The sequence below is a fragment of the Dasypus novemcinctus genome, chromosome 14 (genome assembly GCF_030445035.2).
Source record: "Dasypus novemcinctus isolate mDasNov1 chromosome 14, mDasNov1.1.hap2, whole genome shotgun sequence".
Classification (NCBI taxonomy): domain Eukaryota; kingdom Metazoa; phylum Chordata; class Mammalia; order Cingulata; family Dasypodidae; genus Dasypus; species Dasypus novemcinctus.
This window is the reverse complement of record NC_080686.1, coordinates 62939392-62960343: the sequence shown is the minus strand read 5'-3', so window position 1 is coordinate 62960343 and position 20952 is coordinate 62939392. Positions and strand designations below refer to the sequence as shown.

At 35.8% G+C, this 20952-nt stretch overlaps 1 protein-coding gene across 2 annotated transcripts in view; it reads right to left on the bottom strand.

Moving 5' to 3' along the window:
* Nucleotides 1–20952, bottom strand: part of SPAG1 (sperm associated antigen 1) — a 159897-nt gene that overhangs the window by 136548 nt on the left and 2397 nt on the right. For both annotated transcript variants that reach the window (XM_058275781.1, XM_058275780.2), the window contains exons 2-4: nucleotides 19833–19974; nucleotides 17358–17517; nucleotides 7160–7285 (exon numbers count right to left, since the gene is read on the bottom strand). In XM_058275781.1, coding sequence (XP_058131764.1) covers nucleotides 7160–7285; nucleotides 17358–17517; nucleotides 19833–19972 — 426 coding nt within the window. In that variant the 5' untranslated portion in view covers nucleotides 19973–19974. The remainder of the gene's footprint in view (nucleotides 1–7159; nucleotides 7286–17357; nucleotides 17518–19832; nucleotides 19975–20952) is intronic.

Here is a 20952-nt window from a genome sequence, read left to right as displayed (position 1 = left end):
AATTAAAGAGAGACTTTAAAAAAAAAAAACCTTTGAAAAGACAATAAGAATAATCACTTTACTGTTTTAAGCCAGAGATATATTGTTTGCAATTACAGATATCTAACTTGGACTACTTCCATTAAAGACAGTCAATGATAGGTTCATGTAAGCAGACTGATGAACAGCAGGGTCGAATGCTAGACAGAGGGACACATGTGCCTCTGCCTGCCTCTCCCACTGTCCTGAGACTCTGTTCTCTCTGCCTACAGATTTCATTTTCCCTATGGATGCTTGCTTTCTCCATGTAATAGAAACCAAGCTGGAATTAGTTCTGAGATTATTAGAACCTCACAGACCTCTTAATCATTGAGAAAAAAGACAGTGCCCTTCTTTCTGGCTTCAGATCAAGAAATACTAAGGAAGGGCTCTGACTGGCTGGCTTGGTGTGATTAAGTGGCCACATCAGGTTACACGCCCACTGCTGAGGATGAGGGGCAGGTTTAACACCAGAAGAGAGCAGGAAGAAAGACATGTTGGGCAAAAGCCATTATGCTTACTAATGGCTCATCTCCAGAACAAGCACACTTTTATGGTTAGATACATACTAGGACTAAGGAATGTTAACTCTAAAAAATAATGTTTCTGTAGTCTGAAGAAAAGGAAATACAGTAAATGTAATAATAAGGTAGACACTTTTTTAAAAACCATTACATTACCAGTCCTCACTATTACTAGGTTAGTGGTTGCTTAGAGATTAATTAGCAATACCAGGAATGAATAAGCTATATGAAAGAGTACTAGATGGTCTTTAAAGGCTAAATAAATATCATTTGGTGCTTGAACCTTTTTTCCTGCTTACAAAGACAATTTTCTCAACACTAAGGTGGCATAGTGTGGCTTTAAAATGGTGCTGATTAGAGATCAGGGGTATTTATATTTATATGTGACTCTCAAATACTTACCTGTGACAAAAAATATCCCCCATAAGGAATTAAAAAATGAATGTGGACCAATAAGAGGCTCAAAACCTAGACTTGGGGGCATGGAATAAATATAATGCGAAATAAGGCAATGTTCCCTGACTCCAGGGACAGGTACCCTTTCTAATTACTCCCATAGTAACCTATTATTTGCTCGTTATCAACCATGACACACTGTACCAGTGGGGCTCAAATATTTTGCTATCAGAACACTTTTATACCCTTGGAAATTGCTAAGGACTCCAAAGAGCTTTTGTTTATGTGGTTATATCTATTGTTATGTATAATATTAGAAATTAAACTGATATATTACCTATTCCTTAATTCATTAAAAATAACAGTAAAAACTCATTGCATGTTAACATAAAGTTATGAAAATAACTATATTTTCAAAAATATTGTGAGAAAAGGGACATTGACATTTTCACAAATTTCTTTAATGTTGCACTTAATAGAAGACAGCTGGATTGTCTTACCTCCTGCATTCAAATTGTTGTGACATGTTCCTTTCATGCACTATATATATGAAGAAATTTCAGTCTCACACAGATACGTGGTTGGAAAAGGCGGAATGTTTTAGTAGCTTTTTCAGATAGTTGCAGATATTCTTTGACACTATATCCAAACCCAACAAATGGTAGTTTTTTAAAGGCTAGTTATAATGTAGACCATGAAACTATTACAATGAACTTTTTCAATCAATGAACTTTTATATGTTAAAATCCTTCAGTCTCCTTTACATTTTGAATGGGTCTTTTGCCCATGCACAATTTTGTAACATCATGGATTGGTCACTTGGAGTAACATGGATCTTCCAAATGTTGACACATTTCATTCTATGATATATATATTTTAAAATCACATCTGTTAATATCCTCATGAAACTCATCAGGAAAGTCTTTAAAGTATCTCCCTGGAAGAGGCTATTTTGTGCCACAAGCAGGTACTGAGGGCTGCATATGAATATGCAATTCTATAATTTGCACTAGAGAGCTCAGATTTTATCACAAGGAACAAAGTGTCACTTGTGATTGGCCCATTTTATTCATTTTCCAAAATGTCTGGAAAACCTGCATCTGAATAACCATAGTTTGTCTGTTAGTCATTCTTTCAAGTAAAAACAGTATTCCAGGAATACAAAAGCTACTTCAATGAGCAACTCAGTTGTATAAGAGCTTTTCTTCAAGATAATCATCATATTTCACTATGCAGTAAAGCCATTTGTGAGCATTTCCCTTTTTGTCACTCAGAATAATAAAAAGATGTGTGTTGAAGATGCAATACAATGATTAGGTTTTATTGTTTTGCCTTATTTTGTCAAGGACATTCTTAAGTGAAACTGGATTTTTTTTAACTGTGCATGTTTGCACAGAGAGAACAATGACTACTAGTAGAGGTTCGTGTCACTGCCTTGATGTATGCAAAGGCATCAGCAGTTTTATCCAGCACTGCTTTTGCACCCTCAGTACAAATGTCAAAACAGGGGAAAAAGGCAAAAATAGTAGCAGTAGTAGTAAAACAGCTTTGACTTTTTGGACCCCCACAAAGGCTCTCAGGGCCTCAGGGGTTCATGGACCATACTTTGAAACCTCTGCACTACTATCCTGCTTACCTCAACAAACTCTAAGCCCCTTGAAGGCAAGACCAAGTCTTATTCACTGTTATATTTCTAGGGCACAGACTTGGTACATAGTGGGTAATCAATAACTCATTGATTCCCAATGGTGGTGGCCTTATAATATATTACTGTCCAACCCAGTTATCTGACTAATTCCTAGTGGGGAAAGAAAAGATCCAGGAAGGTAAATTATTAGCAGAGTCATGAAGGCTATGGGTGTTTTTCAAATACAATTGAGAAGAGATGAGAATAGTAAGAATGAGTACACTGGCTAAAAGTGAAAGGTTGGAGAAAAGATACTCCACACAAACATTAACCAAAAAATAACAGCGGTAGCTATACTAATATGGGACAAACCAGACTTTAAATGCAAAAAAGTTATGAGATACAGAAGCCATTATATGCTAATAAAAGGGATAATCCACCAGAAAGAAATAACAGTTGTAAATGTCTATGCACCCAACCAGTGTGTCCCAAAACACATGAGGCAAACTCTGGCAAAACCGAAGGGAAAAACAGACATCTCTACAATAATAGTTGGAGAACTGAACACACTATTCACATCATTAGATAGAACAAGGAGACAGAAGATCAACAAGAAAACAGAGAACCTAACAATTGGATAAACAAGCTAGACCTACCAGACATATACAGAACGTTGCATCCCAAATCAGCAGGTTATACATTCTTCTCAAGTGTTCGTGGATCTTTCTCCAGGATAGACCATAAGTTAGGTCACAATGCAGGTCTCAATAAATAAATTTAATTTCATTATGATCTGAGAAGGTGCTTTGTATAATTTCAATCTTTTTATAAATTAGAAATCAATAATAGATGTGAAAGTGGGAAATTTGTAAATGTGTGGAGCCTAAACAACACACTCCTGAACAATCAGTGGGTTAAAGATGAAATTGTAAGAGAAATTAGTAAATATCTCCATAAATGAAAATAAGAATACAACTTATCAAAACTTATGGGATACAGAGACGGCAGTTCTGAAAGGGAGATTTATAGCCCTAAGTGCCTATATTAAAAAAGAAGAAGAAAAGAAGAAGAAAGAGCTAAAGTCAAAGAACTATCTGAACAACTGGAGAAACTAGAAAAAGAACAGCAAACCATTTCCAAAGCAAAGAGAAGGAAAGAAATAATAAAGATTAAAGCAAAAATAAATGAAATTGAGAGAAAAAAAAACAATAGAGAAAAGCAACAATACTAAAAGCTGTTTCTTTGAGATGATCAATAAAATCGACAAATCCTTAGCTAGACTAATAAAGGAAAAAAAGAGAGAAGATGCAAATAAATAAAATCAGAAACGAGAGGGGGAATTACAAATGACCCCATAGGAATTAAAAAGAATCATTAGAGGATATTATGGGAAACTATACGTCAATAAGCTAGACAACCTATAAGAAATCAACAAATTCCTAGAAATGCACAAACTCTATTGACTCTACAATAAATACAAGAACTTTACAAACGAATCACATTTAAAGAGATTGAATCGGTCATCAAACACTTCCCAACAAAGAAAAGTATAGGACCAGTCGGCTTCATAGGTGAATTCTACCAAGCATTTCAAAAAGAATTAACACCAATCTTGTTTAAACTCTTTCAAAAACCTGAAGAAGAGGGAAAATTATCCAACACATTTTATGAAGTCAACACCACCCTAATACCAAAGCCAGATAAAGATACTACAGGCACAGAAAATTACTTAAGAATCTAATGATCACAAATGCAAAAAAAATTACAATAAAACACTTACAAATAGAATCCAAAAGCATATCATGAGAATTATACAGCACGACCACGTGGAATTTATTCCTGATAAGCAAGGATGGTTCAACACAAGAAAATTAACATAATACACCACATGTATTAGTCAGCCAATGGGGTACTGATGTAAAATACCAAAATTGGTTGGTTTTTATAAAGGGTATTTATTTGGGGTAGGAGCTTACAGATACCAGGTCATAAAGCATAAGTTATTTCCCTCACCAAAGTCTATTTTCACATGTTGGAGCAAGATGGCTGCCCTATGTCTGCAAGGGTTCAGGTTTCCTAGGTTCCTCTCTTCCAGGGTCTTGCTTCTCTCTGGGTTTGGGGTTCCTCTCCTCCCAGGCCTTGCTTCTCCCTGGGCTCAAGCTTCCTCTCTTCCTGGAGTTTGCTTCTCTTTCCTCTGTGAGCTCAGTTCCTGGGGCTCCAGCTTAAGGCTTTGGCATCAAACTCCAACATCAAAATTCCAACATCAAAAGCCCTCCACTGTGTCCTTTGCCATGTTTTTTATCTGTGAGTCCCCACCCCTTGGTGGTGGGGACTCAACGCTCTAATGATGTGGACCAATCAAAGCCCTAATCATAACTTAATCACACCCAGGTACAGACCAGATTACAAACATAATCAAATATCTATGTTTGGAATTCATGACCATATCAAACTGCTACACCACATTAACAAATTGAAGGGGGAAAAAAACACAAGATTATCTCAATTGATGCAGAAAAGGCATTTGACAAAATACAGCATCCTTCCTTGATTTAAAAAAAAAACACTTCAAAATATAAGAACAGAAGAAAAATTCCTCAATATAATTTTATTAAGGGCATATTTGAAAAATGCACAGCCAACATCATTCTCAATTGGGAAATGTTGAAAGCTTTCCCTCTAAGATCAGGAAAAAGACAAGGATGCCCACTATCAACAATGTTATTTAATATTATGCTAAAAGTTCTAGCTAGAGATTTTAGACAAGAAAAAAAAAAAAAAAGGCATCCAAATAGGAAAAGAAATAAAACTCTTGCTGTTGAAAGATGACATGATCCTACACTTAGAAAATACTGAAATGTCTACCACAAAACCACGTGATCTAATAAATGAATTCAGCAAAGTGGCAGGATACAAGATGAACATACAAAAGTAAGTAATGCTTCTGGTACTGAACAATCTGAGGAGGAAATTAGGAAAAAAATTTTAAGGAGTATAGAGTTTCTTTTTGGAGTAATGAAATTTTTCTAAAATTTTTTATGATGATGAATGCACAACATTGTGATTATACTAAAAGCCATTGATGGGGGACGGACTTGGCCCAGTGGTTAGGGCGCCCGTCTACCACATGGGAGGTCCTCCTTGACCCATGTGGAGCTGGCCCATGCGCAGTGCTAATGCACACAAGGAGTGCGTGCCAGGCAAGAGTGTCCCCCGTGTAGGGGAGCCCCATGCACAAGGAGTACACCCCGTAAGGAGAGCTGCCCAGCGCAAAATAAAGTGCAGCCTGCCCAGGAATGGCGCCACCCACACAGAGAGCTGACACAACAAGATGAACAATAAAAAAGAGACACAGATTCCGTGCCGCTGACAACAACAGAAGCGGACAAAGAAACAAGACGCAGCAAATAGACACAGAGAACAGACAACCAGGGTGGGGGGGCAGGGAGAGAAATAAATAAATAAATCTTTTTTTTTTTTAAGCCATTGATTACACATTTTGGACAGATCGTATGGTATGTGAATATATCTCAGTAAAATTGCTAAATAACTAAATGTGCAAGAATAGCCAGAAATAGCAATTATGTACAGCATAGAGAGATTGAGCTGTGAAGAATTTTATTATTATTTAATTAATGAAAATGCTCTAATAATCATTGAATTGATGAATGCACAAGTATGTGATTATACCAAATACCACTGATTGTACATTGGATGAACTATATGCTTTATTAATATGTAACAATAAGATTGATTTTTGATTAAAAAAACCATTGATTGTACACTTTGGATAGACTGTATGGTATGTAAGTATATCTTAATAAAACTGTTTTTTTTAAAAAGAATGAGTTAGTACAGAATGAAGGGTCTTGGGTAGCCATCTTGTCAGAAATAATAGGAATATAAAATGTTTTTAAGTATGCCAGAGGAAATGGAAATTATAATTCGAGTGAAAGGGCAGAGACTCCCAGCAGCAATGCCCAGGAGACATGGGCTAGTTTCCTTAATATCAGAATCAGGTGATGGTCTTGAACTCCAATAGGTCCCTTCTTGATGGAACGAATGGGTTAAAAAGGAGAAGTCTACATGACAAAATAGGGACCATCCACAGAGAAATAATCAGAAGGGGGAACATGTACACTAAATAGAATAATGACATCTGTAAGTGTTTGAAAGTATCTGTATAATATGTTAATTTTATATTACATAATTGATTTATATAATAAGATATTCCCTCCAATTTCCCTCTACTGGATATTTAAACCTATTCCCTGAAATTCACACACACTGAATTGGACCACATGTTATCAACAAAACTGGTCAGAGAAGAAGAGACAGAAGAGCAAATGAGAAAAGGCAGAACACCCAAGACACAAGGCTTCCAAGGAAATACTATTTCATTTTGACGTCCAATTAATGAGATGTATCCTATTCAAGAAAGTTAAAACAGAACATACCGAGCTGAAAAAAGTCCCCAACTCTCTTGGGGGATATCACACTTTAGCTACTCTGATTAAACCAAAATAGCTCTCTTAATAAACAACAACAATCTTCTCTCCCTACCAATCCTACCCCCATTGCCCAAAAAACTTACCTTGCCAACATGAAGGCAGTTGTTTGAACCACGAATTGGAGGAAACTTATCTCCCATTCCTGAAAATGTTTCAGTTTCATGGAAGTGTATTTTATTTTCCTCTTTTTTAATTTCAGATACCCAACTCTGAGAAGAAGGGAGAAAAAGAAGGTAAATACAGTTTGAATAATTATTTAAAGTACTATACATCATCATAGATTCCTAAAGTTTAATTAGTTAAGAGACAATTTGATCATGTCATTCTCTCTGCCAGAAATGTCTTTCCTACTTTCATTTACCTTTCCAGCAAGCGGAATTTCCCTGAACTTCCTGGTTGTGCTCTGCTTCTATTCTTTACCATACAGATTTTAATTATCTGTTTATTGTTTCTCTCTTTTACCATATTATAAACTCCCTGAGGGTAGGTCCTATGTCAATCATCTTTCTGGTTCAAAAACCTAGCACAGAGTCTGGCACATAACATGCTCTCAGTAATGTTTACTGAACTTCATTGTCACAGGTGTCAGGAGAAAATGAGCTGATGCTATTGAATAAAAGATTTATTTATTATCTGTGAAATTCTATAATTTACTTATTCAGAAAATACATTTTGATCATCTAATATTTTTAGGCACTCTTATAGGCTCAGGGGATATAGCAATAAATTATATTATCTCTCTTATCTGTATAGAAGCAGAAAGGATAAAGGGGGGCAAAGATGAGAAACATGAGGAGAAAAAGAAAAACAATGAGAGAAGAAAGTTAAAAGGGAAGTGGAGAAAGAAAGAATGGAGAAAGGGGAAAATGGCAAAGAAAGAAGGGGAATTGAAAAGGGGATTAGCTCAAGAAAAGACCAAAAGAAAGGACAAGCAATGGGGGAAGAGGAGGGCAGGCTTTGCAACAAAGACTAAGCTGTTTATACCCTAAAAATAAGGCCAAAGAACTCTGATCATCAAGTGCTATTTCTGACATGTAAAGTAATTACCAGATTTTCAAACTCAATTCAATGAGGTGGTAAAATGGGAAAGTTGAAAGGTTGTTTTTTTTTTTAAGGAGTATTCTGAGTTAGAGAATTCACATACTTTAACATTAATTTTATTTTTATTTTACTTTTTTAAGATTTATTTTTTATTTATCCCCCCCCCCCAATTGTCTGCTCTCTGTGTCTATTCACTGTGTGTTTTTCTGTGACCACTTCTATCTTTATCAGCAGCACCAGGAATCTGTGTTTCTTTTTGTTGCGTCATCTTGTGTCAGCTCTCCGTGTGTGTGGCGCCGTTCTTGGGCAGGCTGCACCTTCTTTCGCACTGAGTGGCTCTCCTTACAGGGCGCACTCCTTGTGCGTGGGGCTACCATATGCGGGGACACCCCTGCGTGGCACGGCACTCCTTGCACGCATCAGCACTGCGCATAGGCCAGCTCCACATGGGTCAAGGAGACCTGGAGTTTGAACGCAGACCTCCCATGTGGTAGGCTAACACCCTATCCATTGGACCAAGTCCGCTTCCCAACATTGATTTTAAATGTATTAATGTCAGGAAAACAATGCTGAATAAAATAAACAAAAATATAACAAAATAAAAGCCTTCTCTAGAGCTAGTTTGAAAAAATGAAACCACAAAGGAACTTTAAGAAAATATAGGTAAATATGTATCTGATAGAAATAAAGCTTTTCTAAGTGTTTCATAAAAGAAAATGAAAAGAGGATAAAAGATAAAATTAAGAGGTTTGATCTCACAAAAATAAAAAATAATAATAATAAACATGAAAAACATCATACATAATACTTAAAAGGGAAAAGACAAGATAAATAAAAAGACAAAGGACAAATAAATTTTAAAATTTTAATAAATTTTTTTTTAAAAACCTTAATAGAAAAATCAGTAAAGGGAATTCTTCTTCTGGCCCTGACAGATTGATAGGACAAGATTTACCCTCTTGCTTTAAAAAACTAGAAAATTGGACAAAATATATTGAACAATGCATCTCAACACTGGACCATGGACAGCACAGGACAGTGAACCTTGAAGAAGGGCAAAAAATGAGGTGAGCCCTACAACTGCCCCAACTTACTGGCTGGAGAGAATTTCCAGGCTGAAGCCCAAGGACAGGAAACCCAAAAAGAACCACAGACTGGCTGTTTAAGGAGACAGAATTTGAAATTCAAGGAGGCCAAGACTGCAAGAATTTGGGGGCCAAAATATCAGAGAGGAGGGAACTGCACAGAGAATGAGAGCTCCAAAGATCTACAGAGAAGCGGATTTGGCTCAACTGGTAGAGCATCCGCCTACCACATCCAGGTCCAAGGTTCAAACCCAGGGTCTCCTGATCCATGTGGTGAGCTGGCCCATGAGCAGTGCTGATGTGTGCAAGGAGTGCAAAGGGGAGCAATACGTGCAAGGAGTGTACCCCATAAGGAAAGCCACTCTGCACAAAAAAAAAGCACAGCCTGCCCAGGAGTGGCGCCACACACAGAAAGCTGACACAGCAAGATGATGCAGCAAAAAGACACAGATTCACGGTACTGCTGACAATCCAAGCAGACACTGAAGAACACACATAGCAAATGGACACAGAAAGCAGACAACGGGGTGGGAGAAAGGGAGAGAAATAAATAAATTTTAAAATCTAAATAAATAAATAAAGATCCACAGAGGAGTCCTTTTGTATCTTTGACTTACCTATGCATGTGTGGACAGAACTACCCTGTATAGGAAAGCCACCACCGTAAAAGAGAAGACTAACAACCCCCAGAGTTCACAAGAGCTGGGAATAATTTGTGTTCCCACCAGGCAGAGTAGAAACACCTAATACACAGGGTTTAGGTATAGTCCTCACTGGGTAGAGACCCATTGAACAGTGGATCCAAATTAGCCACAGGCTAAAGGTTCCTCTTAATATACCCTAACAAACCTTCAAAGCTGGCTTTCAAAGGATCAAACTAATTCAAAGTAAATTCATAGCATCCCAGTACAAAACCTAACATATTTAACGAACTACACCAAAAGTCAATAAACAACAGCATTAAATTAAAAATTACCCTACATCCATTTCAAAATTTACCATGCATATGGAGGAGGAAAATATGACAGTCAAAAGAAAAAATAAATAAATAAAAACAGATCCAGAAATGAAAGAGGATAGAATTAGTCATCAAGGATGTTAAAAACATCTTCTTTAAATGTATTCTATACGTTCAAGAACCAAGATGAAAATACGGACATGATGAAGAAAGAAACTGAAGATTTTAAAAAGATCCAAATTGAACTTCTTAGTATGAAAAATATCAAAATAGAAACTATATAGGATGAAAATAACAGCATTTATGGGAGGCAGACGTGACTCAACTGATAGAGCATCCACCTACCATATGGAGGGTCCAGGGTTCGATACTCAGGGCCTCCTGACCCATGTGGTGGTAAGCCGGCCCATGAGCAGTACTGCCACACGCAAGAAGTGCCGTGCCACATAGGGGATCCCCATGCTCAAGGAGTGCACACGCCAAGGAGAGCCGCCCCACGTCAAAAAAGCATAGCCTGCCAAGGAGTGGTGCCACATACATGGAGAGCTGATGCAGCAAGATGACGCAACAAAAAGAGATGCAGCTTCCCAGTACCGCTTGATAATGCAAGCAGACACAGAAGAACACACAGCAAATGGACAGAGAAAGCAAATAATGGGGGAGGGGAGAGAAATAAATAAAATAAATCTTTAAAAAATAATAATAATATCATTTAGATATGCAGAAGAAAAGGTCAGTAAACTTGAAGCTATACCAATAGAAACTACCAAAATGAAGCACACAGAAAAAAAAAATTTTTAAGAGAACATATATGTGACCTATAGAACATTATCACATGTAATTGAGATACCAGAAAGGGGAAAATTGCAGAAAAATACATGAAGAATTAATGGCTGAAAATTTTCCATATTTGATGAAAACTATAAGATCAAAGATCCAGGGTCAATGAATCTCAAGCAAAAGAACCATGAGCAATACCACACTATAGTACATTGTAATCAAATTGCTGAAAATTAAAGGTCACAAGAAAATCTTAAAAGCAGAGGAAAAAACAAAATACGTACAGAGGAACAAAGTTGAAAATTCCATAAAACATCTTATCAGAAATTATGCAGGCCACAAGGCAATGTAGATACATAATTAAAGTGATGAAAAGTTTAAAAAATAATAAAGTTATCAACCTGGAATTATACTCAGCAAAAATATCTTTAAATAAAGAAGGTGAAAAAAGACTTTTCCAGACAAGCAAAAGCTGAGAGAAGTTATTACTAGCAGACCTGCATTGCAAAAATGCTTATGGAATTTTTCAGGCAAAAGGAAAATGAAACTAGACAGAAATTTGGATGTATACAAAGAAGTAAAAACCTCAGGAAGTGGTAAAAAATGTGTGCAAATATAAAATACTGCTTTTTTCTCATTTAAAAAAATCTCCTTGAAACATAATTAAGAAAAATAACACTGTTGATGTATTTTAAGTTTTATAACATATGTAGAAATAAAATGTCTGACAATAATAGAACAAAGGACGAGAGGAAAATGAAAGAATCCTGTTGTAAGAACCTTATAATATATGTAAAATGGTATTTTACATATTCTATGAATATAGAACAAATAAGTTATGGATGTATATTGTAAATCTGAGAACAAAAAAGATGTGACTAACAAACCAAGAGTGTAGATAAAATGGTATCATAAAAAATATTCAATTAATCTAAAAGAGGACAGGAAAAGAGAAAATAAACAAGGAAAAGATAGGCTAGAAAATAAAGAAAGATGGTAGATTTAAGCCCACCTATTACAATAATTACATTAAATGTAAGTGGTCTTAACCCCACAATTACAAGGCAGAGATTGTCAGGAGATTGTATTCAAAAACATGATCCAATTATGCTGTCCAAAAGAAATGTACTTCAAATATAAAGACACTGACAGAAAAAAAGATGGAAAAACGTATACCATACAAACACTAACCAGAGTAAAGCTGGAGGAACTTTATTAATTTTTTTTAAAAAAGCTTTCAGAACAAGCAATATTACCACAGAGAAAAAATTTTCGTAATGATAAATCAATTTCTCAGAAAGGCATAAGAATTCTAAATGAGTATGAACTTACTAACAGCTTTAAAATACATAAAGAAAAAACCGACAGCATTCAAAGGGAAAATAGACAAATCCACAATTATGGTTGGAGTTTACAATCTCTTCTCTCAATAATTCATAAAATAAGTAGACAAAAATCAGTAAGAATATAGAAGACTTAGACAATAACCAACTTGTTCCATAAATGAATCTTTATAGAACACTCAACCCAATAATAACAGAATTCACATTATTTTCAAATGCACACAACACACTTACCAAATAGACCACATACGGGGCCATTAAACAGTCCTCAATAAATTTAAAAGAATCAAAATTATACAAAGTATGTTTCCTGACTACAATGGAATTAAACTAGAAATCAATAATAAAAAGATTTCTGAAAAATCCCCAAATATTTTAATATTAAATAATATCTTTTAAAATAATCCAAAAAGGAAATCATAAGGGAAATTAGAAAATACTTTTGACTGAATATAAATGAAAGCACAACACACCAAATTGGTGGGATGCAACTAAAGTAATTCTCAGAAAGGAATTTAGACTGTTAAATGCTTATATTGGAAAGGGTTCTTATAAGTAATATATGCTTCCATCTTAATTAATCAGAAAAATATGAACAAATTAAATCTAAAGTAAGAAGGACGGAAATAATAAAAATGAAAGCAGATATCAATGAAATAGAAATCAGAAAAGCAATGGAGAAAACTGATGAAACCAAAAGCTGATTCTTTGAAAATATCAATAAAATTGATAAAACTCTAGCCAGAGGGAAGCTGCTGTGGTTCAATCAGTTGGGCTCCCATCTACCATATGAGAGTCCCTGGGTTCGTGTCCAGGGGCTTCCTTGTGAAGGCAGGCTAGCCTGCATGCTGCAGAGAACCACCTGACCCGCAGACACTGCAGAGAGCCAACTCAGCAAGGTGGCGCAACAAAAAAGGGAGACAAGAAAAACACAAAAGAATGCACAGTGAATGGACACAGAGAGTAGACAGCAAACAAGCCACAAGAGGGGAGGGGAAATAAATAAATACAGACACAGAAGAACACACAGCCAACAGACACAGAGAGGAGACAGCACGCAAAAAGTCATGGTGGGGGGAATTTAAAAAAAAAAAAAAACTCTAGCTAGAGTGATCAGAAAAATAAGACAGAGGACACAAATGAGCAATGTCAGGAATGAGGGACATCATTACAGATTCCAGAGACATTAAAAGGGAATATCATAACAACATTATGCCAATGCATTTGCTAAATTAGACAAAAGATCCAAAGCTTCAAAGTTCACTAAAGACTAAAGAGATAACCAGAATAGCTCTACATCAAAGAAACCGAATTCAAAATTTAAAACCTTTCCTACAAAGAAAATTTCCTGTCTAGATAGCATCAACAGTTAATTCTGAAAAAAAGAAAAGAAAACAAAAAGATAAGGAAGAAAAAGTGTCAATTCTACATATACTTTTCTAGAAAACAGGAGAAAAGGATACACATCTCAATTCATTCTAAACATTACATGGAAAGAAAACTACAGACCAGTGTCCCTCATGATCATAGACTCTGAAATACTTCACAAAATTTTAGCAAATCCAGCAATATATTAAAAACTAATACATCATATCCAAGTAGAGTTTATCCAAGAATGAAAGGTTAGTATAACATTCAAAAATCAATCATCATAATTTACCTTATTAACAGACTACAAAGAAAACTATATGTTCATATCAATAAATGCAAAAAAAAAAAGCATCTCACAAACTTCAATACCCATTCATGATAAATTCTCATTAAACAAGGAAGAGAGAGGATTTTCTCAACCTGATAAAGGGCATCTGAACAAAATCTATAGCAAAGGTAACATTATATTTAATTGTGAAAGACTGAACGATTTTCCCTAAGTTCAGGCACTTAGTTATCTGTTCTCACCACTCTTAATTCAACTATGCACTAGAGGTCCTAGCCAGTACAATAAGGCAAATAAAAGAAATAAAAGGCAGCCAGATTGGAAACAAAGAAGTAACACTCGCATTAATAACAAACAGCACAATCCTGAATATAGAAAATTAATGAACCCATTAAAAAATACTAGGATAGTTTATCCATTTAACAAGATCACAGGATACAAGGGCAATATAAAAAAGTCAAATAGATATCTATACACTTGCAAAGAAGAATGGATAACAGAAATAAACAATAACATTTACAATATCATAAATTATGAAATAGGAAATTTAACAAAAATATGTAAGACCCATACACTGAAAACTACAAAACATTGCTGCAAAAATTAAAGAAGACCTAAATGAGTGGAGAAATGTAAATGTTCATAGATCAGAAATCTCAATATTGTAAAGCAGTCAGATCTTCCAAAATTTATCCAAAACTTCAACACAATACAAATACAAATCCAAGGAAACTATTTTATAGAAATTGGCGAGCAAAAGACCTAGAAAAGCCACACACAAAAAAAAAACTTTGAAAAAGAATGAAGTTAGATGACTTTGCACTACTTGATTTCAAGACTTTGCACTACTTGATTTGATGTAAAGCTGCAGCAATCAAGACAATGAAGTACTGGAATAAATTTATATTTATGAAACAGAATAGAGGGTATCTAGAAATAGACCCACATATACATGGTCAATTCATTTTTGAAATGGCACCAAGAAGTTCAACAGAGAAAGGATAATCCTTTCATTAAATAGTGCTAGAAAAATTGGATAGCCATAATCAATACAAACACTTATATACAGTTGCATATAAGGTATTGGATCATATATATATACAAAAATAACTTAAAATAGTTCATAGACCTAGAAGCAATCACAGGAAAAAGATCTTAGGGATCACAGATTAGACAAAGATGTCTTACGTAGGACATAAAAACACAAACTATGAGATAAAAATTGATTTCATCAAAATTAAAAGCCTTTGCTTTTTCAAAGACACTGTTAAGAAAATAAAAAGGCAAGCCACAGGGTATGAGAAAATATTTGTAAAACATGTATCTCATAAAGTACATGTATTTTACAACTCAATAATAATTCAAACAACCCAAGTTTTTTTTTTTTAATAGGCAAAGGATTTGAACAGATATTTCAAAGAAATCAATGAATGGCAAATAAGTGCATGAGAAGATGCTCAATATCATTAGTCAGTAGGGAAATGAAAATTAAAACCACAATGAGATACTACTAGATAACAAATATAATGGCTAAAATGAACAAAACTGATCAATACTAAGTGTTAGCCAGGATGTAGTACAACTGGAACTCTTATACATTGTTGGCAGAAATGTGCAATGACATAGCCACTGTGAGCAGTCTGTCCATTGGTTGGTAAATGGATAAACAAATGGGATATCCATAAAATGGAATACTACTCAGCAATTAAGAGGAATGAACAACAGATATATACAACCAAAGGATGAATCTCAAAAGCATTATGCGAAATGAAAGAAGCCAGACATGGAAAAAAAAAACATACTATATGATCACATTCATATGAAAATCTAGAAAAGGCAAAACTATAGTGATAGAAAGCAGATCAGTGGTTGCCAGGGGCCAGGGTATGGGATTAGCATTGACTGCAAAGGGCACAAGGTAATTTTGGGGGATAATGGAAATGCTGTATATCATATACACTGTCAAAACTTATCAAAATATAACAACATAAACTTGGTGATTTTGATTGCTTATAAATTATACCTCAATAAAGTAAAAATACAAATAGGCAATTAAGAAAAGATGATTCAAGTGACAGATAAATGAAAAAATTTCAACTCTACTAACTAAAAAAATACAGTACTACCATTAACCAACAAGCTAATTGATTTTACAAATGTAAAAAGTAATTGCAGTATCCAGTGAAGGATACCTTTAAATGGTCATTCTTAAACTCTGCTGGTAAGAGAGTACAAAGTACAACTCTTGTGGAGAACATGGAAATTATGTTTCAAAAAAAAGACTGGACAAACATGTTGTATAGCATGTAACTGATTCAATTACAGATTTTTAGCCATATAAAAATACATAAACACACACATAAACTTTCACAATATTTCTCTAGTCATAAAGAGCAGGTTAAAAAACAATATAGTATGCCCCACATTTGCTTTAAAAAGATGTATTTATTTAATAACTATATTGCCAGAGAGATATATAACAAAATGGTATAACAATGCTTATATCTAGGTGACAGGATTATAATTCTTATTTTATGCTCTGCAGTTTTGCATATTTTATTTTTTATTATTTTTTTATCAACTTATTTTATTTAAAGATTTATTTATTTATTTCTCTCCCCTTCCTAACCGCCCCCCCGCTCCCCCCAGTTATCTGCTCTCTATATCCATTCACTGTGTATTCTTCTGTGTCCGCTTCTATTCTTGTCAGTGGCACCTGGATATATCTTGTTTTGTTGTGTCATCTTGCTATATCAGCTCACCGTGTGTGCGGCGCCATTCCTGGGCAGGCTGCAATTTTTTTTGCATTGGGCGGTTCTCCTTATGGGGCGCACTCCTTGAGCGTGGGGCTCCCCTACGTGGGGGACACCCCTGCGTGGCACGGCACTCCTTGCACGTGGGCCAGCTCATCACACAGGTCAGGAGGCCCTGGGTTTGAACCTTGGACCTCCCATGTGGTATGTGGATGCCCTATCCATTGGGCCAAATCTGCTTCCCTGCATATTTTCCAAATGTTATACAATGAACAAGTATTACTTTTGTAATCAAGTATGATAACTGCCATATAAAAGAACAAAAATTCTCTTACAAAGCAACCAATACTATCTCAGGAATTACCACTAAAAGACCATTTACTGAAAACAACAAGCCTAAGGATTTTAGATAAGTAGATGTATACAATGTCACTACAATAGTAATTGGCATTACTTATTTGTTAAAAAAAATACTTTTACATGTATTACACTTAATTTTGTCCAGATGATTCACTTCATGTTAGACTAAGTCCCCTGACATCACATGGAATTATTTTAAGTGTATACAGCATTACCATGTGGAATGTCTTTGAAATGGTTTTATAGTCCACAATAAAACCTTCTGTGGTGGGTACGTATAAAAAAAATTGGCATTACTATATACCTTTATATCACCATCAATTTTTTCCCATTCTTCAGCTGTAAAACTGGATGCTGTTGCTGCAGGTTTATCTTTCCTCAAGGCTCTACTTTCAGGAGCTAAGCTTTTAAGGCGCTTTTCGCAAAATTCTGTAAGTTCAGGATAATATCCTTCCTCACCAGACCTAAAAAGAAAATCAGAATTTACAGTTAGAACCTTAGTTAAAGATTATTTAGGCCAGCTAATGGCAAGCTGGGCTTCGTAGAACCCTGTGTACACCTCTTCAAAAATCTCAAGGGCTTCCCCAGAACAAGGCTGAAGGCTGGGCTGCTGCTGGCTTCCCACTCACCCTTTCCACACAATGAAAACTGAATTTTGTCTATTAATGCATGGAATGGTGCAATGAAAAAGTAAAAAAAAAAAACTCAAGAAAAAAAAATTCTATCATGCACTTAAAAGGTGAATAAATAACATTTTCTCTCTTTTTTAACACGTTCATTTTGTGCATAAGGAAATTTTGAACTTATAATAAACATAATTTATAAATGCAAATTCAATACTGGAGACAAGGTGAAAGTAAGAATTTGGATTTCCTCTCCAATAAGGAGTTTCTAATCCCCACTGAATATTTTCTTCAAAGGAATAAGAAGCTTCTAAATTCAAACTCAATGACCAAAATTCCTTCCTTAGAGAGTTAAACTGAGACACCTTTTCTTTTTTGTTTGCTTTTAAGGAAAAACCAATCTTTTCCCCTCCCTTGTAGGTCTGGTTACTTTTTAATTTTTTAGAAAATAGGAATAAATCCCATTTTCAAGTTAAACATTGAAAAATAACTAGGACTCAATACTATATGATTTTATTAGACTATTCATAGAATTTCTAGGAACCAACGTTAAACTGCAGCTTTCAAACTTTCATAAACTTCTCATTTTCTTTATCAGTATAAATGAAAATGTTCTTATACTGTTGAGAAAGCAAAAGAGAAAATGATATGATTTCTTTTCATTTCAGAAATGAAATCTCAAACGTTAATGTGCACCAAATTTTTTTATATCAACTCGGGCAGGAGGCTAGAAGTTGATGAAAGAGTAAAAGAAAAGGACACAGTGAAAACAAAGGAAGGGGATCCTAGGAAAGAAAAGAGAAAACCTCTGCAAAGCAAAAGGAACACTAATGATGTCATGGAAGGGAGCCGTTCATTCTCCCCAAATGCCTTCTGCAATAAAACTCTGGTCTCCAAAGGAAAACATGGCAAGAAATGAAAAACAGGTGTCACAAGTTGGCGCTTCACAGGGCACTGTTTCTTGAGATGGGTGACTCTGACCACCTGCATAACAATCAGCCAGAATGCTTTAAAAACACCTGTGACCCTGCCCACATCCTCTCTGCCCAACTTCCAGTGGCCAGCACCTGCGACTCTCTGGCCGTGGCAACACTCCGCCCAAGCCTCAGGAGCAGCCCTCAACCAGGGACTGATATTTTGTGAACAAATACCCCAGTTCCCTTGCTTTATGGGCAAGATGAAGTAAAACAGGTTCGATGCTGTCCTGCAGAGTTTCTCAGCAGGATGAAGCTTTTGTTGTTCACAGTGCTAACTTTCTTGAGAACCGTTTTCTGGTTTCCTTTCCCTGCCCTGCCTCACTTCCCTACACTTCTGGTGTTCCCTGAGGTCACCTGCCTAATATATTACTTGCACTGGGAAAAGAGAGAGAGAGAGAGAGAGAGAGAGAGAGAGAGAAGGAGACAATCAGTGAACTCTCTACTTTCTGCATGATTTTTCCGTAAACCTACAACTTCTTTATTAATCATCATCATCATAAAAGAGACAATCAATGGCAACATAAAAAAAAACAAAACAAACAAATAAAAAACCACACATGTTCTTGGTCACCACCATGGATATCCTGAAGCAGAATCTTTGGGAATGGGGCTCTCAAGTCTGCATTCTTAAAAGTCATATTTGGGGAGTTGGGTGTAGTTCAGTGGTTGAACACCTGCTTCACATGTACAAGGTCCCAATAAATATTTATTTATTTAAAAATAAATTTGATGCACATTAAAGTTTGATAATCACTGGCACAGGGCTCCTAACTTGAGAAGGTCCTGATTCCCTGCCTTCTGATTACCCACCCTCAGGCCTCCCCACCATCCTCCATGGGCTCAGCTTTTAGGTCGGCAGATAGTAAGAAGTGAAATGACCTTACCTCCTGATGGTCACCTTCACACTTATTTTAATTTTGCCTACAAAAATTTGGAGGAAGCGAGAAAAATGCCTCCTTGGATACTAATGGACCTAAGTCTAATGCTGGACCAAACCCTCAAATCCAACCACAAGATCAAAACCATTAATTTGAAACTTAAACATGGGCAAAAAGAGTAAACAATCTCAATATTTGAACATTTTTTTCCAAAATTTCTAAGTTAGCTTCAATTTTTATATAGCAATAATTAAAATTGACATACCATTACTGAAACATGAAACAATTTTTAAATGCTCACCTGAGTACACAAAGAATTTTTTCCAAGTGTTTAACATCAGAACATTTTTCAATATACTTGAAATCCAAGTGTTCAATGGGAATTTTAAATGTTTTTGTTGTTCCAAAGCCCCACAATGATGAACAATCTTTGGCAGTCATGGCTGAAATATTCAACATATAGGAAAACTGTTAAGAATCTAATGGATATAGTAATGCGGTGTTTGGACAGTAGTAGGCATATAGGTACTTATGTAATACTTATTTTTCATTTCTATAGAAAAGGAGTAGAGTGTATTTTCCTAGGAGGAAGACTACTCATTTAAAATTCTTTCTCCCTGGTAACAGCAGTTACCATTTATGTTAACATTAAGTTACTATGTGCCACATATGGATGATCTCACTTAATTCTCACTTGAGCAAAGATGGAATACAATGTCAAAGCAGGTTCTGGTGCTGAAAGTGCTTTTCAAGGTATCTTTTCATGTTAATTTTGAATGACCTTCTTCCCCCTTTGCTGTCTGTTAAACTCTCAATCATCCTTTCTGATTCAGTACAAAATAAATAGTATCATTTCTGTAACCTTCCTTAATTGCCCTTTCCCATTCTCTGCCTCCTTACATTCCCTGCAACCCACTTCCATCAACGTTCTAATGGCACTGTATATACCACTCACATAAGGTAAAGTCTTCCCTATCTAGATTGTGAGTCTTTATCTTACTGATCTTAGTAGCAACATGACTAGAATGACAAGTAGTGCCTCAAAATCCTTAATAAAGGAAGCAGACTTGGCTCAATGGATAGAGCATCTGCCTACCACATGGGAGGTCCACGGTTCAAACCCAGGGCCTCCTTGACCCGTGTGGAGCTGGCCCATGTGCAGTGTTGGTGCACTCAAGGAGTGCCATGCCATGCAGGAGTGTCCCCCATGTAGAGGAGCTCCATGTGCAAGGAGTGAACCCCATAAGGAGAGCCACCCAGCACAAAAGAGGGTTCAGCCTGCCCAGGAATGGCGCCGCACACACGGAGAGCTGACACACAAGATGACACAACACAAAGAGACACAGATTCCCAGTGCTGACAAGATAAAAGTGGACACAGAAGAATACACAGCAAACGGACACAGAGAACAGACAACTGGG